Genomic DNA, 25,587 nt, shown 5'->3' with positions numbered 1-25,587 from the left:
GAGCCACCATCTTCTTGCTAGCCCCCATTTTTTGCTAGCGTAGCCACAGCAGTTATATTAGTGGCCAGTGGCTCACTGGTTACAGCTGACGGCCAACTAGCCACAGCTGATGGCCAGCCAATCACAGTTGATGGCCATTTACTACCTGAGCCAACACCTTTTCACGTGAGGCTGAGAGCCTGGAAACTGCTCTCTGTCCCCACAATATGTAACCTGAAAAACCCATCCCATGCAGCCAAAATGAAAAGAATATCCAGAAGACAATAGGAAGAGTGGACCCCTCAACACTATTTATAACAGGAACCCCCCAAAAAAAATTTAGAAGACTACTTGTCATACTTAATCTGATTTAAGAAGACATTGCCTTAGGTAAACAGGAAAAGAAAGCCATGAAATAGATTAAGCTGAGATGAAGGGACAACAGGATGAAATGAAAAGAGGACAGGATGTGAGGCCAAGGCAACAAGCTGGGATGAAATAGGAGCTCAGTGAGATAAAGGAGGAGCACAAGGAGGCAAGAATAACAATTTCCAAATGCAGATCACATTAGAGTTGACCCCTCTGCATACACATATCCCATGAAGGCACATAGAAGAACAGTAGAAAGTGATATTAGATGAAATGAAAGGTTTACATGACAAGTGAAAGAGATAGAAACTAAGAATTGTAAGTGTTCCAGGAGGAAACTAGATTAGTTGGAACAGAAATAACTATTAAAGACACCATTCAAGAACCCTTCCCAAATCCAGGAGGGTCAGAGCAAAGAGATGGGAACTAGAAATGCAGGTTTTAGAAGTTTGCCCTGATCCAGGTAAAATTATTTAAAGGAGAATGAGACACATACCCTGATAATATTTTTAAATTATAAAGAAAAAGACTGACACACATTCAAGAAGAAAAATACAGGCCCATAATATTATTCTCATCCCAAAGTTGTAAAGTTTGAGGAATTTAGAGAAGTTGTCACTTTATTTATTTAACAAATATTAAACTCCCACTTTGTGTCAAGCACTATATTAGATACTGAAAATAAAACAGTGTAAATTTGTATAAACTGAAATGATCTGTATACAGAATTAAAAATAATTGACCATTACAATTACATGCAAAGACTTATGTGAAAGTATAATCATCCAAATTATTTATATGTTGGCCTCTACCCCTGGAGTTTCTGATTCAGTAGGTCTGGGTAGGTCCCAAGAATTTGCATTTTTAAGACGTTCCAAGCTGATGCTGACATAGCTGCTCTAGGAACAATACATTGAGAACCACTGATTTATATTAACGAGTTTGGGGAGGAAAATAACAGAAATGCTCAAATGCACTGGAATGATTACATAGCTGTAGCCACTAAAACATTTTTGAAGATTGTTTAATGCTGTAGAAAAATCCCAATATTGAACAGACAAGTAAGCATACAAGACTTTATATAGCATGTTCTTTATACAAAGAGATACAGTTAGACAACAGAGAGGTAGATGTGAAATAAACAGACTATCAGAAATTTCAAAAATAGTTCATAGAGATTATCTCTAGGCCGTATCTTTGATAGTTAATTTTTGTTTTCACTTTTATAATTTTCTGTAGTTTTCTAAATGAACATGCATTCATTTTCTATTGGGACACGGCAAAATAATTTCCCTCAAAGATCCAGTTCAAATGTTGTCTCCTTGGTGAAGGTCCTACAGCCCTGCATACCATTAAGCCAAATGCCATCTGTGAATTCTTCTGTCATCGCACCATGGAAGCATTTATCACATTTTATATTACTCATTAAAAATTGACTATGCACATTAATATTTTAAAGGCTCTGAAAGTGTCAATGTTAAAAAAAATTCCCTTTGCAAGTCACGGAGTGTCTTGCACCCATTATGCACTTTGTAAAAAGTTTGTTGAGTTGAGTTCTTAGGGAATGAGAAGTTTAAGTACATGTAAATAAAATATACTAATGATCTTTGAGAGGAAATTGTCGGTTTAGGTTCACCACTTTGAAAATTATCAATTTCCCCCTCAAAATACTCATTTAATATTACTTATTCCAGCATTTTCCAAACTTATTTGTCCACCAAACAGTGCAGAACATCTATTACTGTTCTAAAGAATAAGTAATCCACATAGTGGCATAAGCCACTCTTTGACATTTATTAAATGAATGAATGAAATCAATGACTCAATGAACCATCGGCTAATATATGTTAAACACTTATTCATGATTTTCCAAGTGGTGAACCCAAACCAATAAATTCCTTTCAAAGGTCATTAGCATTTTTATGTACTTGAACTTCTTATTCCCTTAGTACTCAACTCAACAAACTTTATAAAGCACCTAATGGGTGCGAGACACTGTGACTTGCAAAGGTATTTTATTTCACATGGTCAGATCTTAGCCCAGCATTATTTCACTATTTATCCCAGCCTTCAGAAATATTTTAACCACTTTTCAAAGATGACTGTGTATCTCCATGATCATTTGTTAAATGTATCGAAGAGTGAGAATTCATTCAATATGGGTGGAAAATGACAATGCAAGAGTCCAAGCACCTTCTCATAGAAACGTACAAATACCAGATGGAGTGGTTTGCTTTTTGAAAGTTGGTGACACTGTATTTCCAGAAAAATATTCTATGCCAAAAATCAGAGCCCATCTGGAATTTTATAATTAATTATTTTCTCTGCCTAAGAATCTTTTTTCTACTATAATGTCTACATTCCATTCCAATACTCCTTAAGATCATGGGATTTCTTATGACCCTTTATGTGTTGCAACTATATGAGCTATATAAAAATATGCAAAAATGTTCCAAATACTTGGTTAATTTATCAATGAAAATAGTATGGAATGTACTCATAAGTAAACAGTAAGTTTCCCAACACACATACATACATCGCCAAAGATGAACACTGGAAACAAAAGTCTCTGAAATAGGGAAAATTGTTAATAAAATTTAAATTTGTTATTTTCATGTAAGGATTACAAAATACTTTTGCCTGACACTACATATATAGCAAGTACTCCAAAATAATTTGTTCAGAAACATATAATATAATTAAAAGATGTCATGATTTGGAAGGAGAAGGAGAATGTCGGAGTGAGTGGAATTAAAGGTGATATTTTACTATATGAACTATGATTTTTTTTAATGTCTTAATGGGTGCAAACACTTCCCCCATAATGAGATGATGAAAACCAAATATTTTAATATGAAATGCAATGTTTAAAAGAATCAGAACACTTTAACAACCTAACTATCTTTCTTTAATGAACAATAAAAATGAAACGTAGCCCCATTAGGTTTAAAGTAAAGAAAGATCAAATAAATTCAGTGAATTAAAAGAGAATAGAGTGGAATTAACCATGGCTGTCTACTCATTGTGGGTGAACACTGGTCTTAATAACTTCAAGTTAACACAAGCAACTGTGATTTATTGGTGGGTCACACCTTTTTGTAAATTATAAAGTAATTAAAGGTATGTTTTTTAATAAAAAAGCATTTGAGGTCTTCACTGACAAAAAAATAATAACATTGCTTATTTTATTTTATAGGTATAGTGTTTAACAATGTGCCAGGCACTGTTATAAGGCACTGACATATATTAATTCATTTAATTTTCACAACAGCCCTATGAATTGTAATGGGTACTCTGAGTAGCTCCATTTTCCAATGAGGAAATGGAGATAGAGAGATTAATAACTAGGATTTGACACCAAACCTTCTGGTGGAGGTCAAGTGCTTAACCAAGCCACTTGGCTGCTTGTTTCTCAAACAGTGATATATATTTGGGCAAGAAGTTGAAATCCACATTGTGCATTGCTATTAAATAGACTGACCCAGTGCATGGTAAAGATGTGAAACCTGTGTAAATTTCCATTTCTTCTTAAACACGATTCAGTTATCCTATCTCAATTTTCAGACCTGAAAGCTTTAAAATATCAATCATCCAACTTTTTGACTAATGTTTGCTTATTTGCTCAGGCAAGAAATGAAAGTAAATGTGGCTCGATGTTCACTATGGCAAACTAAAGCAATCACAACCAAACTAAAGAAGATAACAGCCCCTGATTAGTGACTACCAACTATTTTCACACAGGCCCATAGCTTCCCAGTCTTCTGATTATCAAGATGCTGTAAGTGCTGTAAATCTGATTCTTATCTAAAATTTCTCAAATTTGAAAATATACTTCAATAAATGAAATGAATTAAAAAAAACATAAAAAACAGTACACCCCCAAGAGACCACATCTCTGGGCTGGCTCTACTATGTGGACCACAGATCCATAAGGAAGGAGCCATGATGTTGACATGGAGTCACTTGGGTAAATTGATGACTTGTTACCTCTGGGGGCGTTTCAAGAATCACCTGAACCACTTACTCTCCACCTTTCCATACAACCAAGTAACTATTTGTTTTACCTTCAATCCACCCTATACTACTTGGTATAAGATTGCTTTAGGTAGAGTTCTCAAAATATATGGTTAAACCTCTTGAGAATCTACATCCAGTTTTTAATTGCATATAAGATGGTCTGCCGTTTATCTCTTTCTCCATAGATTTTTTTCTTTATGTACATATCCCAGTTCAGCACCATCCTCCTCTAACCCACGCTCATCCATCATAAGCGCTGGCCTCCTTTGAACAAAACACCAAATCAATTTTTAGGCAAAATTATCATATGTTACAAATATGGTTCCTTAGGCGGAAATCACTCTTGAGATACTAACAAGTTACTTTATAGTTTCATTTGTATTTTGGGCTTAAAGATGTGACTTAAAGAACTGAAGGATAGAGATATGTCTGGAAGAAAAGCCTAGAAGGGGAGAAAAAATGAGAAACAAAGAAATAAAGTCAAGGGGTTTACAAGGTTGTTGATTTCACAGTTTGATCCAAGAGAGAGTGTGCAGGATTAGGTTTCCTGTGATCTGACTTTGAGGTGATTAGCAGATAAACCTCTAGAAAAGCAGGCCATTGTAGACGACTGCCTTTTTCAATCTGTAATCCCTCCTTGGTCCCATTTCTAAGAGCCTTCCTGGAAAGGAACCTACAGGTCTACAGGAAAGAGTGCTCTCATTTCATACATCTGAGCCAGGATCATTCCTATTAGTTTGAATGATGTACAGGAGGAAATACACATATCAATTGATAAAACACCCTCCTAAAATGCTCAGAGATGACTCAATTCATAATTGCTATTTTATATATACATATATCTATCTATCTATCTATCTATCTATCTATCTATCTATCTATCTATCTATCTATCTATCTATGTCACAGAAACCCCACTGTACGACTTCAGATTGATAAGGTTTTATACTACAATGAGATACTACAATCGGATTTATACTACAATGACATCACATTTATACTACAATGAGATAATTTCAGCTCTCTGAGACTAGGTTATCTCATGTGCAAAATGGGAGTAATGATACTTATATAAAATTGTACGATTTCAATGAGATAGAGTAGGAAAATAAGTTTAATAAAGTGCGCAGCATAGAGGATGTAGCTTTTATTTTTATTATTATGTTAATTTTGATAAGTATGTTTTGGACACTGGAGCATTTTAGCTACCTCAAACCAGGAGGTTTAAACTACCCTGCAGGAACTTGCCAGGGCAATAGTTAGAATGTTTCGCTGCACCCCTGGTTTATGTTTTAGGATGGAAATCATCCTGAAGTAATTTCTGTGTCAGCTTATGCAGGTCAGCTTCTGGAAAGATAATGCAATCACTTTGGGTTAAATACAAGTCAACTATATCATTTCCAAGAAAAGAATAACTTTAAAAAAGCAATCTCAAAATATGTGGTGTTCCTGAAACCCTCACTGATTTGCTTCCTAGAAGAGGAAGCTTTGGACAACGGGAGTTTTCTTTAGCCTTATTTTATTTTTTTCTGTCATGAGGACAGAAAGCAAGCTTCCTATTCATGGGCACAAGAAAGGGACATAAATGAAGAAGAGAGGCATTTATCCTCCCCTCACCAGCAGTTTGGGGAAGGAAACTTAAATTATGCTTCCAAACATTTATTTACCTTGTCGGTGGTATTTGTTAAATGGCTAAAGGACCTTAGGGTACAGAGAAAAGAGAGCTCTCAGCAGCTTGTAGAAAATGAGTTATTAATGTGGTATTTCAGTGTCAGAGACTTTAAAAAATCTGGCTTGTGCCACTGTGAATTTTTGTGTGTTTGAAAACATTTCCAAGGTCAAGTTCTAAGAGCAGGACTTGAAAACAGTAATTTTGCTACCTTTGCAATTATCCTGTTTTACTACGGAGTTCTGGCATTCTCTAAACTGCCCTTCTTTGTGAACACCATTGGTCTTGGTGTTTTTTGTCCCTTCAGGATGAGCCATCAGCTCACTTATTTTGTTTTCTTTTGCTGAGCAATATTGTTCCTCGGCACTTTTGTGAAGTCACAATAAACTAGGCAAGCATCCAGCAGGCCCTTGACACGAAGTTATTTATTGATCTAAAAACAGCACGGTGCTAACCTCACCTTAAAACCCTCTAGCATAAAACTCCAGATCTTCAAATACAGCCAAAGCATTGACACCAAAACATCTGACATCCATGTTTTCAGTGCACATTGTACATATTTAGAAAAGAGAATCCTGCCTTATTATAATAATAATTATTATCTTTTTAGTTATGGTGACTTTTTACATCTAATGTCTTCCAGGTCTCTCTAGAAGTTAAATATGTTGACTTGCTATGCCCAAAAGTGCACAAACAGATGGGGCCAATGTTGCAATTTTAGGGTTGATGTTGCAAATTTACAAGACTCTGAGCCCCTTAAATTGTATAAATGAAAGGGCATTTTAAAAGAAGAGAAGTGAGGATGTGTTTGTCAAAGAGAGCTGTGTGGGTTATAATGCCTGCAGTTACGTATGTGACTGGGTAAAAACAGAGGTTTTTAATCTGCTGTGAATTTACTCATTCGTTCATTCATTTATTCACTCATTCATTCTTTAGTGGCTAGTATGAGCCAGAAAGTGTAGCAAGTCTTTGTGATTTGTCCAGTTATGAACCAAACCATCTTGTTCTCTATTATTTTGGCACTTACAGTGGGTTGGAATACAATACAATCATAAGCAAAGTAATCCCAGATTGCGCCTGTGCAATGAAAGACTTGAACAGCATGTGGTGATAAAAGCTGATGGAAGTGATGGAAAATCCAGCTTCTCTACAGTCTTGGAGATGAGAATTCTAGTCAAAGGGAACAGCAGGTGCAACAGCCCCAAGGTCACATGGCCAGAGGCTACATGAAAGAGCAGAAGGGTAGCATGAGATTTGGTGTAAAAAAATGTTCAGAAGTTCTACATAACGCGTGGTTGGGTCATGTTATCTGTCCTGTATTATTTGCCCTCCCTCTCCTGTTTGGTCCCTGTTAAGTTCTTGAACTCACCCTGTGGGGACAGAGTCCCAGAGAGCAGTTCCAGGCTCTAGCCTCATGTGGAAAGGTGCTGGCTTGGGTAGTCGATGGCCATCAGCTGTAACTAGTTGGTCATCAGCTATTTTCGGTTAGCCATTGGCTATTGGTATAACTGCCGTGGCTGAGCTAGCAAGCGTGGATTGCAGTTAGCAAGTGGTTGGTTGGTTGGCAGAGAAGAAGACAATGGATTGCGGGTCATGTGACTGCTGCTTCCTGTGTCTCCAACCCAGCCACCAGCAAGAATATAGTGGTATGACTCCCCTATCTATGGCTCCGTGGGTGTTCCTTTTTGGCCTCACCATATCCTGCGTTCTTATGTGGGGAGCAGGAGCTGAGATCCTGCATGACACACCCTTTACTTACCTGCCCCTAAATCTTTGCTCAAATTGGAGTGCATTTTTTCCATCCTCTCTAAATGTTATCGTTATGCTTGGCAAAAAAACAAAAATAGAGGCTAAAGGGCACATACTGTGTGATTCCGTTTGTTAAGATGCTAGAACAGGGAAAATTCATCAATAATGACAGAAAGCAGATCACAGGTTGCCAGGGCCTAGAAGTTGTGGGGAACAGTGACGATAAAGGGACATGTAAGAGCTCTGTGGGTGACAAGAGTGTTTCATATCTTTATTATTATGGTGGTCAAACAGGTGAAAATATTTGTCGAAGTTCATCAAACGGAACGCTGAAATGGGCACTTATCATATGTAAATTATACTTCAGTAAACTTCATTGAAACATAAAATAGGGAAAAAAGGCAAAGGAACATTTCAAAACCTCAAATCCATCTTCTCCATGTCTATCCTAGTCAGAGGTTTTTCCATCCTCGTGCTTTGTGTATAGATTACTGCACTTGTGACAAGCGTACCACGTAGCCTTTGCTAAACCTGATATTGTTATACTGGCTGCTTCTACATTGGGCTTGCTTACCCCCTTAGGAGAGAATCTGTCCCATTTGTCTTCCCCCCCCACCCCCACCCCACAGCACCTACCTCAGAACTCTTTAAAAGACCTCCCTGAGCATTTGTTAAATCAATAGCACTACTTTTCTATTTACATCCTGCCTGGTTCCCCAAAAAGGATGAACAGGAAACAGAATTGATTTCCATGGATTGATGAATGGAGGTATTGTTCTTGGCACTAGAGCCCACAGCCTGGCTCCGTGTGTAAAAATTGGGGGCAGAATGGGTTTTTGATCTACCTGCTTCACACCTGTACTCGCTTATTGACTTGATGAAATGCTTGTGATGGTTCCTCTATCCTATAGGTAAATGCTATACAGACCCTCTACATTACCCTTCTTAATGGCCCATTATTTCTCTGTAGAATCAGTGTTGGCAAGCCACGAAGAGGTGGAGACAACAGTGTAATGAGAAGGTAGCTATTATGTCCCATTATTACATCGAGTGAAGGAAATTCAAAGGAGGATAGTGGTCTATTGTGTTACCGCCACACTCGGATTGTTATGGGGGAAGCTCTGTAAATCAACTCCTGTGCTTCCTCTAGAGAAGCCATTTCTGTCCTTCCCTCATGCCCTTTCCCTATGCAATTTTTCGTATTCTCAACTGGCTGATTACCTGGGATATTTGCTTTTCAAAATACGACACATAGAAGTTTACCAATTCCTTCCAAATCATAACACTGTAAAATTGTGACTCCAAACTATTCCTGTAAAAGTAGCTGATCTTTATGATTCTTAGGGGATTTCTTATTTTAATCTGAAAACTTCAAAAATGGTTCAGTTTTGTGGAAATGATGGGAGAATGTCTGCTCTTAGCAGTTTTTGTGTTCAAGGGCAAATCAACCTCTGTGCTTGCTAACTCCAATTTTTCAAGGGTTGTGAGACTTTAATTTGATTCTTTATTCAATGTGCATAAAACATGCACTGGAATTTGCATAATACATTTATTGTGTAATCACTCTTCACATTGGTTACCTGCTTCCTCAAATGGACATTACTTTTTTTAAGGAGATATATTAGTGTAGGGCCAATTTGAACTGTGTAACTAAACAGAATTAGGCATATCTCTGAAGGACAAATATAAAAGAGAGAGAGAGAGAGAGAGAGAGAAGGAGGCCATGCACTTCTTCTGAAATTGGCTATTATGTAAAAATAGCCCCAATCCTGTATTTTCAAATACTCATTTCGCAAATCTAAACAGAGGGAGCATTGCTGTCTTTTAAAACTTAAAGATTTGTTATGTGGAGAAGGAATTACACCTGTCTGCCTTGTCTATTAGAATGTACTTAAGTCATGTGGATTAAATCATGGTGCCACAATTCAGAACAATCTGAGAAGGTGAGGGAGTTGGAGAGGATTCCTTAGGCACTAGGCCAGGTGCTGTACAGGCATTTACATTCATTCAATGCCCAGAGCCAACATATAATTAAGGTAATATTATGATTACCCTTGATTGTGGTTGAGTATTCTGTGTCTTTGGACACATTGCTATCAAACAGAGGAGCTAGGATTGGAACCCAGACTGTATGATGCCAACATCTTTGTCCTTCAGCTACGTCAACCACTTTTCTATTAAATACACTTCTCTAGTGTGAGCTGCCTTGGGAGACTGTGTATTCCCTAAGCATGGCCCCGGTGGAGCCTGCACGAGCGTTTGGCAAAGGGACTGTAGGGAGAACTTAAGACTGGGTAGCAGTTGGATGAAAGGGCGTTCAAGATCCCAGATTTCTCTGCAATGTTATGAGTATAGTAGACACCATCCTGACCCGATATGTGGTCTGTTGCAGTCCAGAGTGTCAGACGTCACTCTGCCTACAAACACCTGGACATCTTGTCAAAGCGTAGAGCCTGATTCAGTAGATCCGGGGTGGGCCTGAGATACTGCATTTCTAACAAACCCCAAGTGATGCTATTACTGCTGGTCCACAGACCACACATACAGTAGCAAAGTAGAAAACCTCACAGGTTTTCAAGGCCCCTCTGGTCTCTGCTTGGAAAGACAGTTCCCTAGAGATCCAGGTCCTGACTCTAGTAAGGATGACCTTACTAACACATCCGGTCATGCTTCCCTACACTGCATCTCCACCAGCATGTCCTAGGACCAAAACATCCAATTCTCTATAGACAATTAGGATTCTGTAAGCAAACCTGGCTACAAGAGAGAAGACCTCCGCTGTATGCCATGGATTGCCAGCTATTAAAAAGACAAAAAGAGTCAGTACTGTCAGCTAGCACACCAATTTACAAATTGTAGTAAGATTTCTTTGGGAAAACATGTCTTTGATTGTTGGAAAAAATTCCACTTTCAAGTTATAAATAAATGTGTAATCATGAATATAATGACGACTATTCAAACTTTTGGTATCCTTTCTGAATCATAAATCTGAAATTTTGTCTCATAAAGTTCTGATACATTTCCAAAATTCTTTTGAGATGGATCCAACTTAATTGCAATGAAAAGGAAAATGGGCTTCCGATCCCTTTGTATTTCAGGAGACTACTGTTTTAATTTGATTTAAATGGCTTCTGATATCTTTGGTTTGTAATGCATAAGGCTCCTTCTTGGAAATATCTTTGAAGGAAACCAAAAAAATAAAAAACTTAGGATAAAATCACTCTTCAAAATCTCGGAAGCTTTAAAGTATTGTCTATTTTATTAATTTTTAAAATCTTTCAAAAAGTTAGAATAAAATCAGTTTTGCAAGTTAGGAAATATTGACAGAGGCGTAACACAGATCTGAGGAATCTTGAAGAAAGACTTGGGTAATTGAGATGTTGAAGGTAATAAATTGACAGGATTATAGAGATTCATATTTATTGACCAGGAAATGTTGCCACATATGCCATGAGGAAAGCAGATTATTAAATCGTGTGCATATTCTGATACCATTTGGTTAAAAATAAAGAAAAAAATAAATTAGTAGTTTAATTTTGGGTGGTGTCATCATGGCTAATTTCTTTCCACGTTGACTGAAATGTCTTCAATAAATTTGTATAACTTTTAAAATTAGAAGAAAACAATACTCTAGTTTTAGGGGAAAATGGACAATTGGGGAGCCATTTATTGAATCTTAACTGTAAATGTTTTTCATTTTAAGATTTTTGATAGCGGAAATTATTTTTATTACTCTATAAATCCCTAAGTGCGTTTAGTAAATACAATAGTAATAGCCCCAGAAGTAGTTCTAGGATCTTTTTCAAGTTAGAACAACAGAAGGAATCATAGGATAATTTCTTGGGTAAGTGGACCAGAGCACTAAGGTCTAGGTAGAAAGAGACTTATGAGTACATTTCACTGAATACTGTTTTGTCTGGCTTGTTTGTTTTTTGTTTACTTGGGGTTTTTTTGTTTTTGTTTTTTTGAACATGTGTCAGTTACTCTCAATTACCTGTATGTACACTTGAGTTTCTTTCTTTTTAAAATTCTAATACAAAATTAGGATTGTATTTTATATACCAGGTGGAAAGGAGAGAAGTAATTTTGTGTTCAAGAGGATGTAAAAATCCACCATTTCTCATATAGATAGGAATGGTACTCATGGATATTTATTTAAAATATTTGGAATAAGGCTTATGAGCACATGACTGAAGACTGTATCCAGTACCATGTGGGTATAGATTAGGAAATGCAGGACTTAGTGAAACAGAAGCTTCCCGAGGTTTAAAAGGGAGTTTTAGCAAAGGTTGGAAAGAGAAAATCATGGATGGAGCCCTTTCCCAGGAAAATAGTGGTGTTCAAAGGGATGTAGGGCTTTGTACATTCATTTAGATGAAGTGAAAAGTCAGTGGAGGGAATATCTAGAGGGTAACCAAAACAGAGACTTATAGGTAATGCATGCTTCCCCAAAGGGTTGACCTGTATGTCGGATTCACTTTTTCTTCTGTCCTTTTCACACTGAGCTACGTTATTAATGCATCCATCTGAGTGGCTGCCCAGTTCTGCTACAGTGTCCATCCTATAAAGATGAATTGATAGTGAGTGGGGGATGTCTCTGCTGTAAGTGATGTGTAAGACTACACATATCCTTCCCAGGCCATTGGCTGGAGCCACTGAGTGCGAATGTGGATTTAAGTACCTGGGGAGTGGTGGGCATCTTGCCCTCCCCTCGATCCTCACACACAGAGGCTCGTCTGATGGAGGAATAGTCTACAGTTCTAGCTGTGTTTAAGACCAGAGCAAAGAGACGGAGGGAGTGAAATCATAGTTTTACCTACCCCACTGTGCACTGTGATTATAGACATATACAGTATACTGTTATGGCTTGCTTCCATCGTAATTACAGACTCAGTAGAATTGTTTTATCAATATCCTCTTCCGTCTGCCACCACACCGCCTTACATACTTGTACCTCCTGCCCTTTCTGATGGCACAGACATACAGGACCAATGATTCCCACAAGACATGTTTCATCTGTATCCTTGAACACTGCCTGGTAGCAAAGTAAAGCTTTGCAAGATGATTCACAGAGGTTAATCTGCCCCTTTACAGCCAAGCAGACTGCTCCCTTAATGTCTGCAATATTGCAATAAAATAATGCTTGGTCTAGTCGAAGACATTGGCAAATCAGTGAGTTTCTTTAATCTCAATAAAGCATAGTGATCTCTCTAAGCTCATAAATAATGATCCCTATCCTAATTTTGACTTGACTCAGTATAAAGGAACAATTCCTCTCATTTAAAAATCAATTGAACACGGTGAAGAGGGAAGTGTGTTTTGGGATTTGAATTTGTATTTGGTTTAATAAGACTTTTTGTGCAACATAAATGGAATGTGAAAGTTCCCCAGTTTCACGTGGCACACCACTAAGTACTTTGCTCCCTAAATTTGTCTGTCTTTGTAATTGTTTCATCCTGCTGGGAAATGCCATTTGGGACCTAATTTCTTTTCCCAGGTCCTCAGTTTTGTCATTTGCGCATAAAATGTACTAAATTTGCCCCCATGCGGAAGAAATATTGGCCATTTTAGAGTACTAACACTTTCTTTTCACCTTTTATGTGGTACTGATTCCTCCCAATACCTTATAATTTAACTTAATTCATTGTTACTGTGCGCAAAACCCAACAAATGGAAAGAATACTGCACACAAACATAAACGTGAATGTGGATAATTTTACCATCGTGTCATTCATTGATAGGGGACCTGACTCTGGTGAGAACTGTACACACCAAACCATGTATACTAAAGTGAATGAAAATACGATGTTTTGCATATGCTCATCTAACAACCCCTATGTGTAAAAGCACCCTCCATTGTGTTTACATTTCTTTACCTACCCTATAAACTCCCTGACAGGAAGAACCATGATAGAGTATCTTAGAGTTTGTTGCAGCATCTAGCCTGCCATCTCCCTTGAGCATAGTAGATGTTTAGGAAATTAAACAGTAATAATAATGATGGGAAAGTCACATCATGGTTCCAAAGTGTTCCTCATAATAGCTAAATCCTATTCCAGATTATTAGTGTTTCTGGCACTAGAATATCAGAATATTTAAGTAATTAAGCTCAAACATTAGAGGAATGTACTGAAGCAATGTAATGGATAGTATATAATGGACATTGTTACTCATCTGCCTCTATTTGTTAAGTGTCTGAGGTCTGCAGCCCTTTGTATAGGAACCTCATATGCTGTCCTTTACTATAAAGGACCAGTCCATCCTATTTTGCAAAGATGTTTCAAAGCATAGGTGATTTCAGATTTTAATAGATTAGATTTTTTTGTTTTGTTTTTTTGTTTTTCCCCTGAAAATTAGCACACTTGTCTCTGGCTTTTTCATTCTAGCAGGATTTGTCCTTTGCCTTTATTTTCCGCATATCAAAGTTAGGCCGTATTGCTATTGTATTGGTTTCTCTGTTGTTGTACACTTGCTTCATTATAATGGTCACCCACAGGACAGCGATGCGAAAGAAGATCCTGGAAAAATGACTGGGTTTTCATGTTAGTTTGGTTTTATAAGTGTAAAAGCAAATAACTAATTAGTTCTGTCGTTCAACTACCTTCTTTGATCACATAATGCAGAGAACTAAGAAATCCAATAATAAGAGAAGGCCTTCAGTAGTAATTCAGCAAATCAGGGATGCAAGAGGACTCCAGCAAAAATACAAAGTCATGGAGGCGGTCCACCAGACTTCTTGGAAGCCTGCAAACCACGCCTCCCTTCCTGCAGGCCCCCTAAACCTCCCTGCAACTCAGTGTTTTTTTTTTGCTCTGAGCCCAGACAATAACCACAGAATATTGCAAAGCTGAAAACAAAGGAGGGGGCATTTATGGAAAGGCAATTCTTAACTGTCTCCAACTGCTAAATTTGAGTAGAACTTCAGTTGAACGTGTAATTCCTAGACAAAGTGTTCTCTTATTCCGTTTCAAAATTGCATTTGACGCACAGCTGGATCGTCTTTGAAAGAAGTTGGGTGTTACATTAAGCCATCTGTGTTTCAAGTGGGCTTTTATGACAGTCATTCTGAAAAGGAAGAGCCATGCAAATGTTGTGAAATGTAATGTGCAGTTACATTTTGAGAGCAAATCTCCCTGGGCTGCGTAGGTGCCACCAGGAATCTGAAGCTGGAGTTCTGGTTTTATCCCCAACCCCTGCTGCCCCACCCTACACACTCACACACACACACACACACACACACACACACACACACACACACAGAAGAACAATTCCAATGTCGGTAAATAAGTAAGCATTTTAAATAGACAATTTAAGGAGTCAGTGGCAACACTGAAATATAAAATAAGCTGTTAAAGGTGGTAAAGAAACATTTAACAAAATGGGAATGGGTTGTCACACGGTAGTCCAGTCGAGTGGCGAAGGTCACAGAGAAAAAGCTGCTATAAATGTGCTGAAGAAAACCAAACCAGAAACCTCTGTGCAATACCATTGTTTGGAGAATTATGTTACAATTTCTAAATATAGGTAAGTACATATACAGAGGGTGCCAAAAAATGTATACACATTTTAAGAAGGGAAAGCTGTATTAAAATTGTAATAATATATACCAATAACAAAAGATGAATACCAGTCACGTTTGACTTCTACAATTACAAGAGGTGCTCAGAGTGGTTACTATCCGCATCCAGACACTTCTGATGATGGTGAAGTATTGCTTGTGCAACGTTAACCAAAGTGTCATACATACTTGTATACATTATATGTGTATGTTTTTTTTCTATAAAGTCGCCAGGCCTGTAGTGCGATAAAAATAGCAGAACTTTAAACTAACACACAAAGTTTAAAACATTTCAGGAAATCATTGATTATATCTGCCAATGGATTGAGTGTATTTGGTGAATGACCTAATTAGTTAGCATGGAGTTTGTTCTTTCTCACTGGCCTGCTTTCCGCTAATTGCAGAGCTGCTGGCCTTCTCCCCCCAACAAGGGAGAAAAACAAGGATGGGGTGTGTGGAGGAAACAGTGACATTCAGTTTTAATTCATTTGAACCTGCTGCCAAGCTTAATTATATAATTGAAGGAGTGAGACCAATGGGGCTTCCAGCCACTTGGTCTGGGGTTTCTGATGGTTACCAGTCATGGGTGTTTTATCAAGGATTTTAGCAGTTACCGTAAAGCATTATTAGCTGGAGCTGAACTAATCTCCCTACCCTGCCCCTCACCAGATGTAGCTGCAGAGGTTCCTGTTCCCAGACTTGATTATTTGTCATTAAGGAAAGCAAATTGAAACCAAATTGAAATCGCTTTCTTCCTTAGTAAATGCATCATTATTCTTAGAGGGCAGCTTCGGATTTCGTTTTGTTTTCCTCTGATTGTGATGTAGTATATGCTGTCACATAAAACTCAGGAATGTGATGTTTATTTCTAGAATCACTGTGTTCTTCAGGGTTGCTTGAGACATTTTTAACCTCTGAACTTTCATTTTAATTAGTGAAAGCGAGTATGTATGAAAAACACAGAAGTCGGTGAACTATTTCAGGGCTGGTGGCTTTATTCTTTATTTATAGCTTTGTTTCTCTCAGTCTTGGCTCCCTTGTTGGTGTGGAGCCTTCAGGAGAGGAGATACATTGTACGAAGGGGGCCATTCTCGTTCTTTCCTGGCATGATGGCTCCTTAGAAATACACTCTTCTCAGAGTTCCCCCATTCCTTCCTCGATTCAGAGAAAGCAGAGTTTGTCTCATGCCTCACAGAGATTTCTTCTGTTTGGATTGGAGTTCAGCCCTGGAGATCAGCATCGTAATTTTGTAATATCCTGTGCAACATTTGCTGGGTGGAAGGAGAAGGAGGAAGCCAGAGAGAAGGAGCCTCACTGGAGGAGAGGTCAAGAGTCATGAAATCCGGGGTTACTTTTCTGGGTGGCAGCATGGCTGAACCAGAATCATGACCACTTAACATTTATATTGTTCTTTACAGTGAAAATATGTGTTAACGGACATTTTTATCAGTTAATCTCCACTCTGGTCCCGTAAAATAAGTTAGCATCTTTTAAACATGCTTTCAATTAAGTTCGACAAATATTTGTTAAGCACAGGCTGTGTGTTAGGGACTGTCATGGTAACTGAGAATAGACAAAGAAATAACACCTGGTCACGAGGAGTTCTTTTTTTTTTTTGCCTTCCACACTGTTTGAAAGGAATAGTCCCTCTTTTAGCAAAAGGCAGCACTTCATATATGTTCTCAATCCCCTCACCCCTTCACCTACTCAGGAATATTATTATAGAAATTACCCTTTGCCCCCTGAAGTTTCATCTCTTTCTTTCAGCTTGCTCTTTCTTATTGACATTCACAAATGCCAAGAACAGTCCCTTGGAAGGTGCAACAAATAAATATTTGTTGAATAACTTACTTGAATAAATACTTAGTAGTTTTTCTACCCTGGCTTTCCACTGAAATCAGCTGGGAATAGACCTACACACCCACACGTGCACACACACACATATGTGTGTGTAAACAGGTGGGCCACATTCCCAAAAATATTGATTTAATTTTCTTGGGGGTGAGTCCTGGGCACTGGTACTTGTTTTTAGCTCCCAAAGTGATTCTAGTGTGTAGCTAAGGTAAAAAACCATAGCATTTTCTATCTTAAAACAAACACAAACAACTCATTAGATTTGATATCCCCCTCTAGCTAAAGCTGTCTATTAATTCTCCATCCCAGCCAAGATTGTGGCAGAGAGTCCTGTAAACCGTCTCTGTAACTCGTCATCTTTCTCTCATTCTTCAGCGACTTAGGCAGGCTCCAGTCCCCACCGCTTGCCTGAAGCACATCACAGTAATGACTTCCCTGGTCCTAAACACACTGAAAATGAAGGCATTGTGAAGCTCGCATCTTCTCCATACTCTCAGTAGCATTTCGTACAGTTGATCTCTCTCTCTCTTTGAGCACTTTCTTACCTTGGCTTTGAGACATCATATTCCCTTTTTATTTCCTTCCTCTCCAATTCTCCTTCTGCCACCTTTGCAATCTCATTTTTTTCATCTGACACCTAAATGCTGAGGCTGTTCAAGTTCTGAACCTGGGCCCTTTGTTTGTATTTACACGGAGCATTTTTTTTTTTTATATCCATCTCTGTAAATAATATCTTTATGCTGTTGCTCTCCTAACATATATTTCCAATCCTATTCCCTCTTCTGTGCACCAGCCTAAAACTCCAGCTCCCACTTTGCATTTTTACTTAGATGTCTCATAAGCATTTCTGCTTCAACGTGTCTCAAACTGATACTTTAACGTTCCCTCTCTCTTGTTGGATCCTTCTCCAGTCTCCCCATTTCAGTAAATCACATTTCCACCCACACACTGACTTATGCCAAGAAAGAATAGTAATAATCCATGTCCTCTGTATCTCCTTTATTCCCAACCCTGTCAATCTTTTACCAAGTCCTATTAATTATACCTCCAACATATAATTCCAATCTTCCATTTCATCCCATTTCATTTCATTAACAGCTGCCATTTGCCTGTAAGTCACTTGCTGATTCCACTCTTGTTGTCTTCCTCCTCCACCACCATTCAATTCTCTAGGAAAAGCCAGTTAGAGTGACAGTTTCAGAAATGCAGGTCATCCCATGCCACTGCTTCCTGAAGAATTTCAATAATAAACAATCAATAGTTAGATTCTATATTATATGCTCTCATTTTCTTTCAAGGAAGACATGCCATTTTGTAATTATAGATTTATTTGTATAGTTATTTACTTTACATCCATCTCCCAACTCTACTGTAAGCTGCATAAGAATGGGAACTAGGATTACTTTATTCACTGCTCTATATCCTGTGTCTGGCAAAGCCCCTGAAACACATTTCATTCTTGAACGGAAGGGGCTTGGAAGTAGATGAGAAAGATGGACCAAAGCATGAGGTGCAAGAGGGTGCCTTGACATACCTCACTTAGCCAGTTCTACCGAGAACTCAACCATTCCGTTAGTAAATGTACTGACTAAACAAGCTGGATTGAATCCTTTCATGGCATTGGTTTATTCCATGCCCTAACTTTAAAATCCAAAGAAATTTCAAGAATTTCACTCTCTCCATGGTGGGCTCGGGGAGCTACCAGAAATAGTTCTCACAGTGAGGTTATAAAGCTGTTGATTTTCTGGTATATTTGGGAAGGGCAAGTACAGACATGGTTTCAAATCCTGGGTGTGCCAGTTAAGTAGCTTGTGATTCTATATCGTCTTGCCTGAGCCTCAGTTTCTTCATGTACACACAGGAATGTGCATGAAGACCACAGTACATGCAACTATTACCATTTCATCAGGTGTCAACATGTCCACCACCCGGCACAATATCAAGCATGTAGGAGATAATGTCTACGTTTTCACTTTACTTTCTATCCCCCTAATTCTGATGCTTGACTTATTTTGTTCTCCCCCCACCCCCCCCTTTTTCTTTCTGCCTTTTTTTCCCCCTCTGTCTTACGAACCTTAGTGGGTGGTCATGCTCATATTACTCACATAGTTTGAATTTTGTGGGAAGAGAAGAATTAGCAGTACTTAAAGAGCAGACCTCCTTTTAGATTAGAAATACAAACTTGACAGCTACTCTGCCCAGCTTTTCAAGAGCATTTTATGGTACACTGCTGGGTAACAAGTTCATTTTAGGATAACATGCTGGGAGGGAAAAACAGAAGAAGGGATTCGAGGGGAGAAAATTAAACAGTTAATTAAAAGAAACAGCTTGGTAATTGAATTCCCTTGTGCATTTCTTCAGTTGTTTGGAGGGGAGGGTCACAGTGTATGGTTAGTAGGTTTGCCTTTGTCGCTCACCTCAAAACTTCTAAATGAGAACAGTTAAGAGTACAGGCAAATACCTAGCTAACAGATGAGAAGAGGTGCAGGATACATATGATGGGATTTTTAGACGTGCCCAGCAAAGCTGCTCTCATAGCATTACTGGGCATTTTAAATATTCTTGACGGCTTCCTTTACTGTTAGGCTAAGTCCTGGACTCATATCAGCTGTTTTATGGGTATGTGAAATCCCTTTTTCATTTATTCTGTTTTACTGGCTATTTCTTTGTCCTCACTCTGTGTACACACACACACACACACACACACACACACACACACACACACACACAGGCACACAGTCATTGAAGAGTACAGGCAACTCTTCTGCCGTTTTCCAATTGTACTCAAGCAACATGTAACTTGGGTGTTTTAAAATTATTTACTTATTTTAAAATATGTTCTTTATTTTTAAAAGAAGTTTAAATATTTGTCTCATTATTCTTTATCACAGATCACTTTGGAGTCAGAATATTTGTTTTAAGATGTTTTTGACAAAGATAAGGTCCCGTAATGAATTAGCATGGCCTTAGGAATCAACTAGAACTAAGTTCAAACGGTAACTCTCATCCACAACCTTTATTTATTCACACATTCAACATGTGTTTATTGAATGCCTACTGTGTGCCAGGCACTGCAGTGGTCGCTGCTGATATCTTTATGCAAGTCTATCAAGGCTTTTATTAACTTTCTTGAGATTTTGAGCATTAACTTTAGAGGGAAACTCTTTTTCAAAACATTTTTCAGCATTCTGTGTTCCTTATTTTTGCAGCAAATCCATTGAAGAAAGTAGAACATGGTTAAATCATGGTGTACCTTACTCACAAATTAGCCTCAGTCGAGTTGATGATCACACACCCACTCCCCAAAGCAATCTCTAGAAAATAAGGCTTACTATTTTATGTTTAATGATATTGTGGTAATTTTCTGGATATGGTAAGGGCCATAGATGGAGAGCCTTTATGTTCAGCCAGGGTTGTGAACGCAAATTCGACCACAAATATACATCCCATCAGTATGATAGAGATGCAACTTTGTGAGTACTAAAGAGGAGTTTTGTCTTTTCACAGGTTACGGTTTTGTGGATTTCGACAGTCCCGCAGCTGCACAGAAAGCAGTAGCGTCCCTCAAGGCAAATGGTGTTCAGGCACAGATGGCCAAGGTAAGGCTGCTGATCAGATCTGTGTGTTTCTTTTGTGATCAAATATTTCTCCATGGCTGTGAGCTGAGCTGAATCATAATTGGAGTTTGCAACACTCTGAATTATATTTACTTGTGAGGGAAAATAAGAAACCCCACCATAAGTTGGGCTTGGAAGAATCTGGCTGGTTTATTTCATTGTTTCTTTGCATATATTTATGAATGTGCTCTTTTGTTACAGTAGCCTCATTAGTGATTTAAGAACACTTATGAAATACTCTGTGTTGCCTGAAAAAGGGGTGCGTGTGTGTGTGTGTCTGTCTGTCTGTCTAGGACTTTCACTAGTAAACAGTGTTAGAGCAGTACAGTTCTAAGCAAGTTGTCTTTGATAAACAGTGCTAAAAATTTGCTCACTCTCATGTTGGGGAGAGCTGATTGCTAAATGATGAAATTGTTGGACCTGTGCGGGGAAATGAGCTTAACCAAAGTATGTGTTGTCTCTATTGCGAGAATTTCACTTTGGCCTTTATAGAGTTTTTCTAGATAATAATTTCCTACATAGCAATAATTTTCAAAAAAAATTTTTCAGTACTCATTTATTGGTATATGCAGCAAGTAGTCTGGAAATTCCTATTTGAAATTATAATACATTTTCATATTCAAGAAAATAAATAAAATGATTTCTAATAGTTTTGTATACTGATTGCAGCAGTACTTAAGAACCTACAGGTGTGATAAGATGACAGAATTCTACACACATATTGTACCAATATCAATTTCTTTGTTTGATATGGTACCACAATTACATAATATGTAATCTTGGGAAAATTGGGTAAAGGGTACATGGGAACTCTCTATATGATCTTTGCAAATGTCTGTAAATATATGATTATTTACAAATAAAAAGTTAAAAAAATAATTTATAACATAGGGAAGCTTGGTACATACTTGCTTTAAACTAAGGGTCGTTTTGTATTTGTTCACATGCATTTTAAGTTTTTAAATGTTTTTATTACTATTACTTGAATGTATCTCCAGTTCTCAAAAGTTATGTAGAAGAGACAGCAGATCTTGAAATCCTGATCTAATGCATTTATACCTTATTCATGTGTACACTTACCCTTACCTATTCCTCTAACAACCGAATGATGTAATGAGGAAATCGTCATATTTTCAGTCATTTGGATTTTGTTCATTGGTAATATTCTCTGATAACATTTTCTAGTTTCAACCTCCGATAATCAGAAGTGGGGTATTTGTTGTTCTGTATCTTCATTTGTCTTCTAGGAAGCCGATATCACCCGTATCTGTTAACCTTTTGTTGTGGGTCACGTCACAGATAGATTACTTTGATGGACTCATTGCCCTTTATGACTCATTAATTGTTTTTCAAGGTGGTATAAATTAGAATTTGAATTCTTTCAGCTGTGTAATATATTCCTCATCAGGACTGTGCCTGGAAGCTTTGAATTTGGTCATGGACTAAGATTGATGAGGTTAATATTTTTAATTAATGGGGATATTATGTACATCTTGGTTTAAAGGTTACTTGGCAAAGAATTGTTACTTGGCAACTTAAATAACGACTTACACCTAGGAAACAAGTCATAAACTATAGTTGTTAGGTATATGCAACATATAAAAGTTGAACTTGGACTGAAAGGGAACACCTATTGACAAAAATGATTATAAAAGTACTTATAAAATTGTTATTGGAATGTATTTGATCTATTCTATTGACAAACTCCCAAATTTTGGAAAGTACTAGATTGTGGTTGTTTAGAAATAATGAATACAATGTGCATAGTCTCTACTGTTTGAAATATTTAACATATGTGTGTGTGTGTGTGTGTGTGTGTGTGTGTGTGTTATGCACACTGAAATGTTTAACGTATATATATATGATGCACACACACAGATATATTTATTGGATAAAAATCACTACCATCTTGCACAACAGGAAAAGAAAGTTGGCACTGATTCTATAACTACAGAGGAGCCATTATAAATATTTTCCCTCTGTTTCTGAGCATTATTCTACATAAGGAATCTGTGTCTTTCTCACTCTGTCTTGCACACACCCCAATCACTGACATCTCAACTAGACAGGAGGTTATCAAATGGAAAATACTCCAAAGAGCTTCTAAAAAAATCATTTATTATAGCTAGCATTTTGCTCCTTAGCCCGTGCCCAATGTACAGAGTAAGGGGATTCCAATTGGAATGTTTAAAGGCACTTTTTATTTTATTTTATTTCTGGAGTTACTGAATGATTTCAACCTTATCACGTCTGCTTTCTGTGGAATAAATTCTTAGTCCCCCTTTTTCACAAGCTTTGAATCTAAAGCCCAGAGCTTTCGACCCACATCTGCTTACTGAAAACTTTCAGCAGTAAATGACTCTGTAATTTAACTACCCAGAAGCAAATAAATACCCTCCCTTTGACAATGAAATGGAACAAGCTTGACCACCTGTATTAGCAGATTTCTCACTGAGCTATTGGATTTCAAGGCACTTTTTCCCTTTGTCCTGGTGATAACTGTTATTTATTATCATATAAATGTGCAGTCTGCAGGGTGTGTGAAACTTGTACTATATTTTCTGCCATTTAAGTGTCTGCTGAATTGTCCCCTGCATCCTTGTTCTTTCTTATCAATAATCTGCTATGCAGGTTGTGATGCCACATTTTAACAACTCTGGGATTTTAAAGCAAAAATGCTGCAAATAATCTAGATTCCCAGTGGAAACCTGGAGTGAACATGAAACTTTCCAAGTGAATCGCTTTATTTAGCTCACTTGCTTCAATGTGTGCATATGAAAAATTCAACTAATTTGTCAACTAAGAGGAATTAAACAATAAATCACCCAGTAAGTGGTAATTGATTAATAATGTGTAACCATTAGCACAGACTAACATTTTCTGTATACTTGCTCCTCTGCCAAAAAGGGTTTTTAGGGATCAAAGGACATGTTTGTTTTAGGAAAACAGATTTAAAATGTTTTAGTAATACATAGTGGTTAAGAGCATAGGTTTGGAGGGAGATAAACTTGGCCTTGAATCCTGGCTCTGATACTACCTGTCTATGTGTGACCTTGGCTATGTTATTTAAATATCTCTCAGAGTCTCTAATAACAATACTTAGGTTATGGAACTGCTGTGAGAATTAATACTAAAAAGAAAATACACGAAGAATTTAGCATAGTGCTTAGATTACACTAAAATTCAATAAATGTTAATTATTCAATAAATATTGTTATGCATTAAATTCACATTTGTTCCTGAACCTTCTATGTCCTAATCTATGTTTTAAGTGTTATGTTACTATGGAACAGTTTCTTGATAAATACAATAAATAGTATAAATCAATAAACATTTTTATTGATGGCTAAGTGCCAAGCTGTTTGCTAGGTATTAGAAAATCAAGATTGAATAAAGCTTCTTCCTTATTCTGAATTTTTAATATTGAATTTAGTCTATCTCCTGGGATTGCTATAGCTCTGGATTAAGAATGTGAGCTGTTACTTTTTTTGCCAAGCCCAAGGTATTTAGAAGAAGTTATTGGCTAAGGAATATGTCTCTGTATGCTTAAAAAGAAGAGAGCTGTGAAAACCTGCTGACAATAGCCTAACCTTGTAGGTGTTTATTATACTCATTACAAGACAGCCACAGATAGCAGTGTAGGGCAAATGCTTTGGGGTAGCATCAGAATGAAGGCTGCTCTACCACTTTTTTTTTTTAATTGGCTTTCATCTATACGTATTTACATATTGATTTCTAACGTTCCAGCTATCGTATTCCCATTTCAGCCAGGAAAAAGGAAAGGACAAAATACTAAAGGATCATTCTGTCTGATTCTCTCCTTTTAAAAGCTTTCTCAGAAATTTACGTTTACATATTAATGGCCAAAACTGAGTCCTATGGTTTTCTCCTTAGCTGCAAGAGAATCGGGAACAATGAATAATTCAGCTTCTTTGCCTCTAGTAGAGAAAATTAAGAATAGTTTATCTTTTTGTCTATCCAACATCAGTAACGCCATTTTCCTCATTTATACGTTATGGGTGGCATGCATTCATTCATTCCCCAAAGGATCCTACCAAAAAGCCTCATCTTTTAATCATATCTATATTCCATCATTTCCAACAGTCTCAGACAGACACAGTTGTACCTCATGGCTTAGCAACCGATAACTTCAAAAGACAAGTTATCTGTCTGAACTCCTACAATGTAGAATGATAGAGACACAACATGATACATGAAACTAAAGGAAGACTACTAAAGGGAAATAAGTGGAAAACACAGATTGCTTATACATCCTATTGGGCAGGGATAATAGTCTATCTTTTTCAGTGCAATAAGATACATATATGCCACATTTGACTTCTACAATTACATGAGGTGCTCATGTAATTACATGAGGTAACATGACGTTGTTACCATCACTGTAATTTTAATAGAGATTTTTCCTTTCTTTAAATGTGTATACATTTTTATTAGAGAGATATATATAGTTTGTTTGTCATCCATGGGGATGTCCCTTGCCCATTATTCCCCATCAGTTCATTGAGGCCTCACTGGAGGACTTTACAACTTTAGAAGCTGAGTTTTCCTGGATGTAAATTTAGAGGTTCTGGGACAGCTCTAAAGGTTGCACAATCACCAATTATTACCAGCAAAGTCTTGAACTACTTAAAGCTTAGCAGACCTCTTTCTTATTAGCTTTCTGTCAATTCCAAGCAGAAGTAAACAGAACATCTCTCTCTCTAGATGAATGTCCCACAAAGCAGGAGTCACCCTTTCCCAGGGCCTTTAGAAAA

General features: G+C 37.5%; 1 protein-coding gene across 8 annotated transcripts in view; it reads left to right on the top strand.

The window, feature by feature from the left end:
• Positions 1 to 25,587, top strand: part of RBMS3 (RNA binding motif single stranded interacting protein 3) — a 1,259,852-nt gene that overhangs the window by 867,741 nt on the left and 366,524 nt on the right. For all 8 annotated transcript variants that reach the window (XM_074312720.1, XM_074312722.1, XM_019745285.2 and 5 more), the window contains one exon: positions 20,703 to 20,794. In XM_074312720.1, coding sequence (XP_074168821.1) covers positions 20,703 to 20,794 — 92 coding nt within the window. The remainder of the gene's footprint in view (positions 1 to 20,702; positions 20,795 to 25,587) is intronic.

This window comes from Rhinolophus sinicus, linkage group LG10 (assembly GCF_036562045.2).
Source record: "Rhinolophus sinicus isolate RSC01 linkage group LG10, ASM3656204v1, whole genome shotgun sequence".
Taxonomy (NCBI): Eukaryota; Metazoa; Chordata; class Mammalia; order Chiroptera; family Rhinolophidae; genus Rhinolophus; species Rhinolophus sinicus.
Note: the sequence above shows the minus strand (reverse complement) of the source record. Positions and strands in the feature narration are given on the sequence as shown.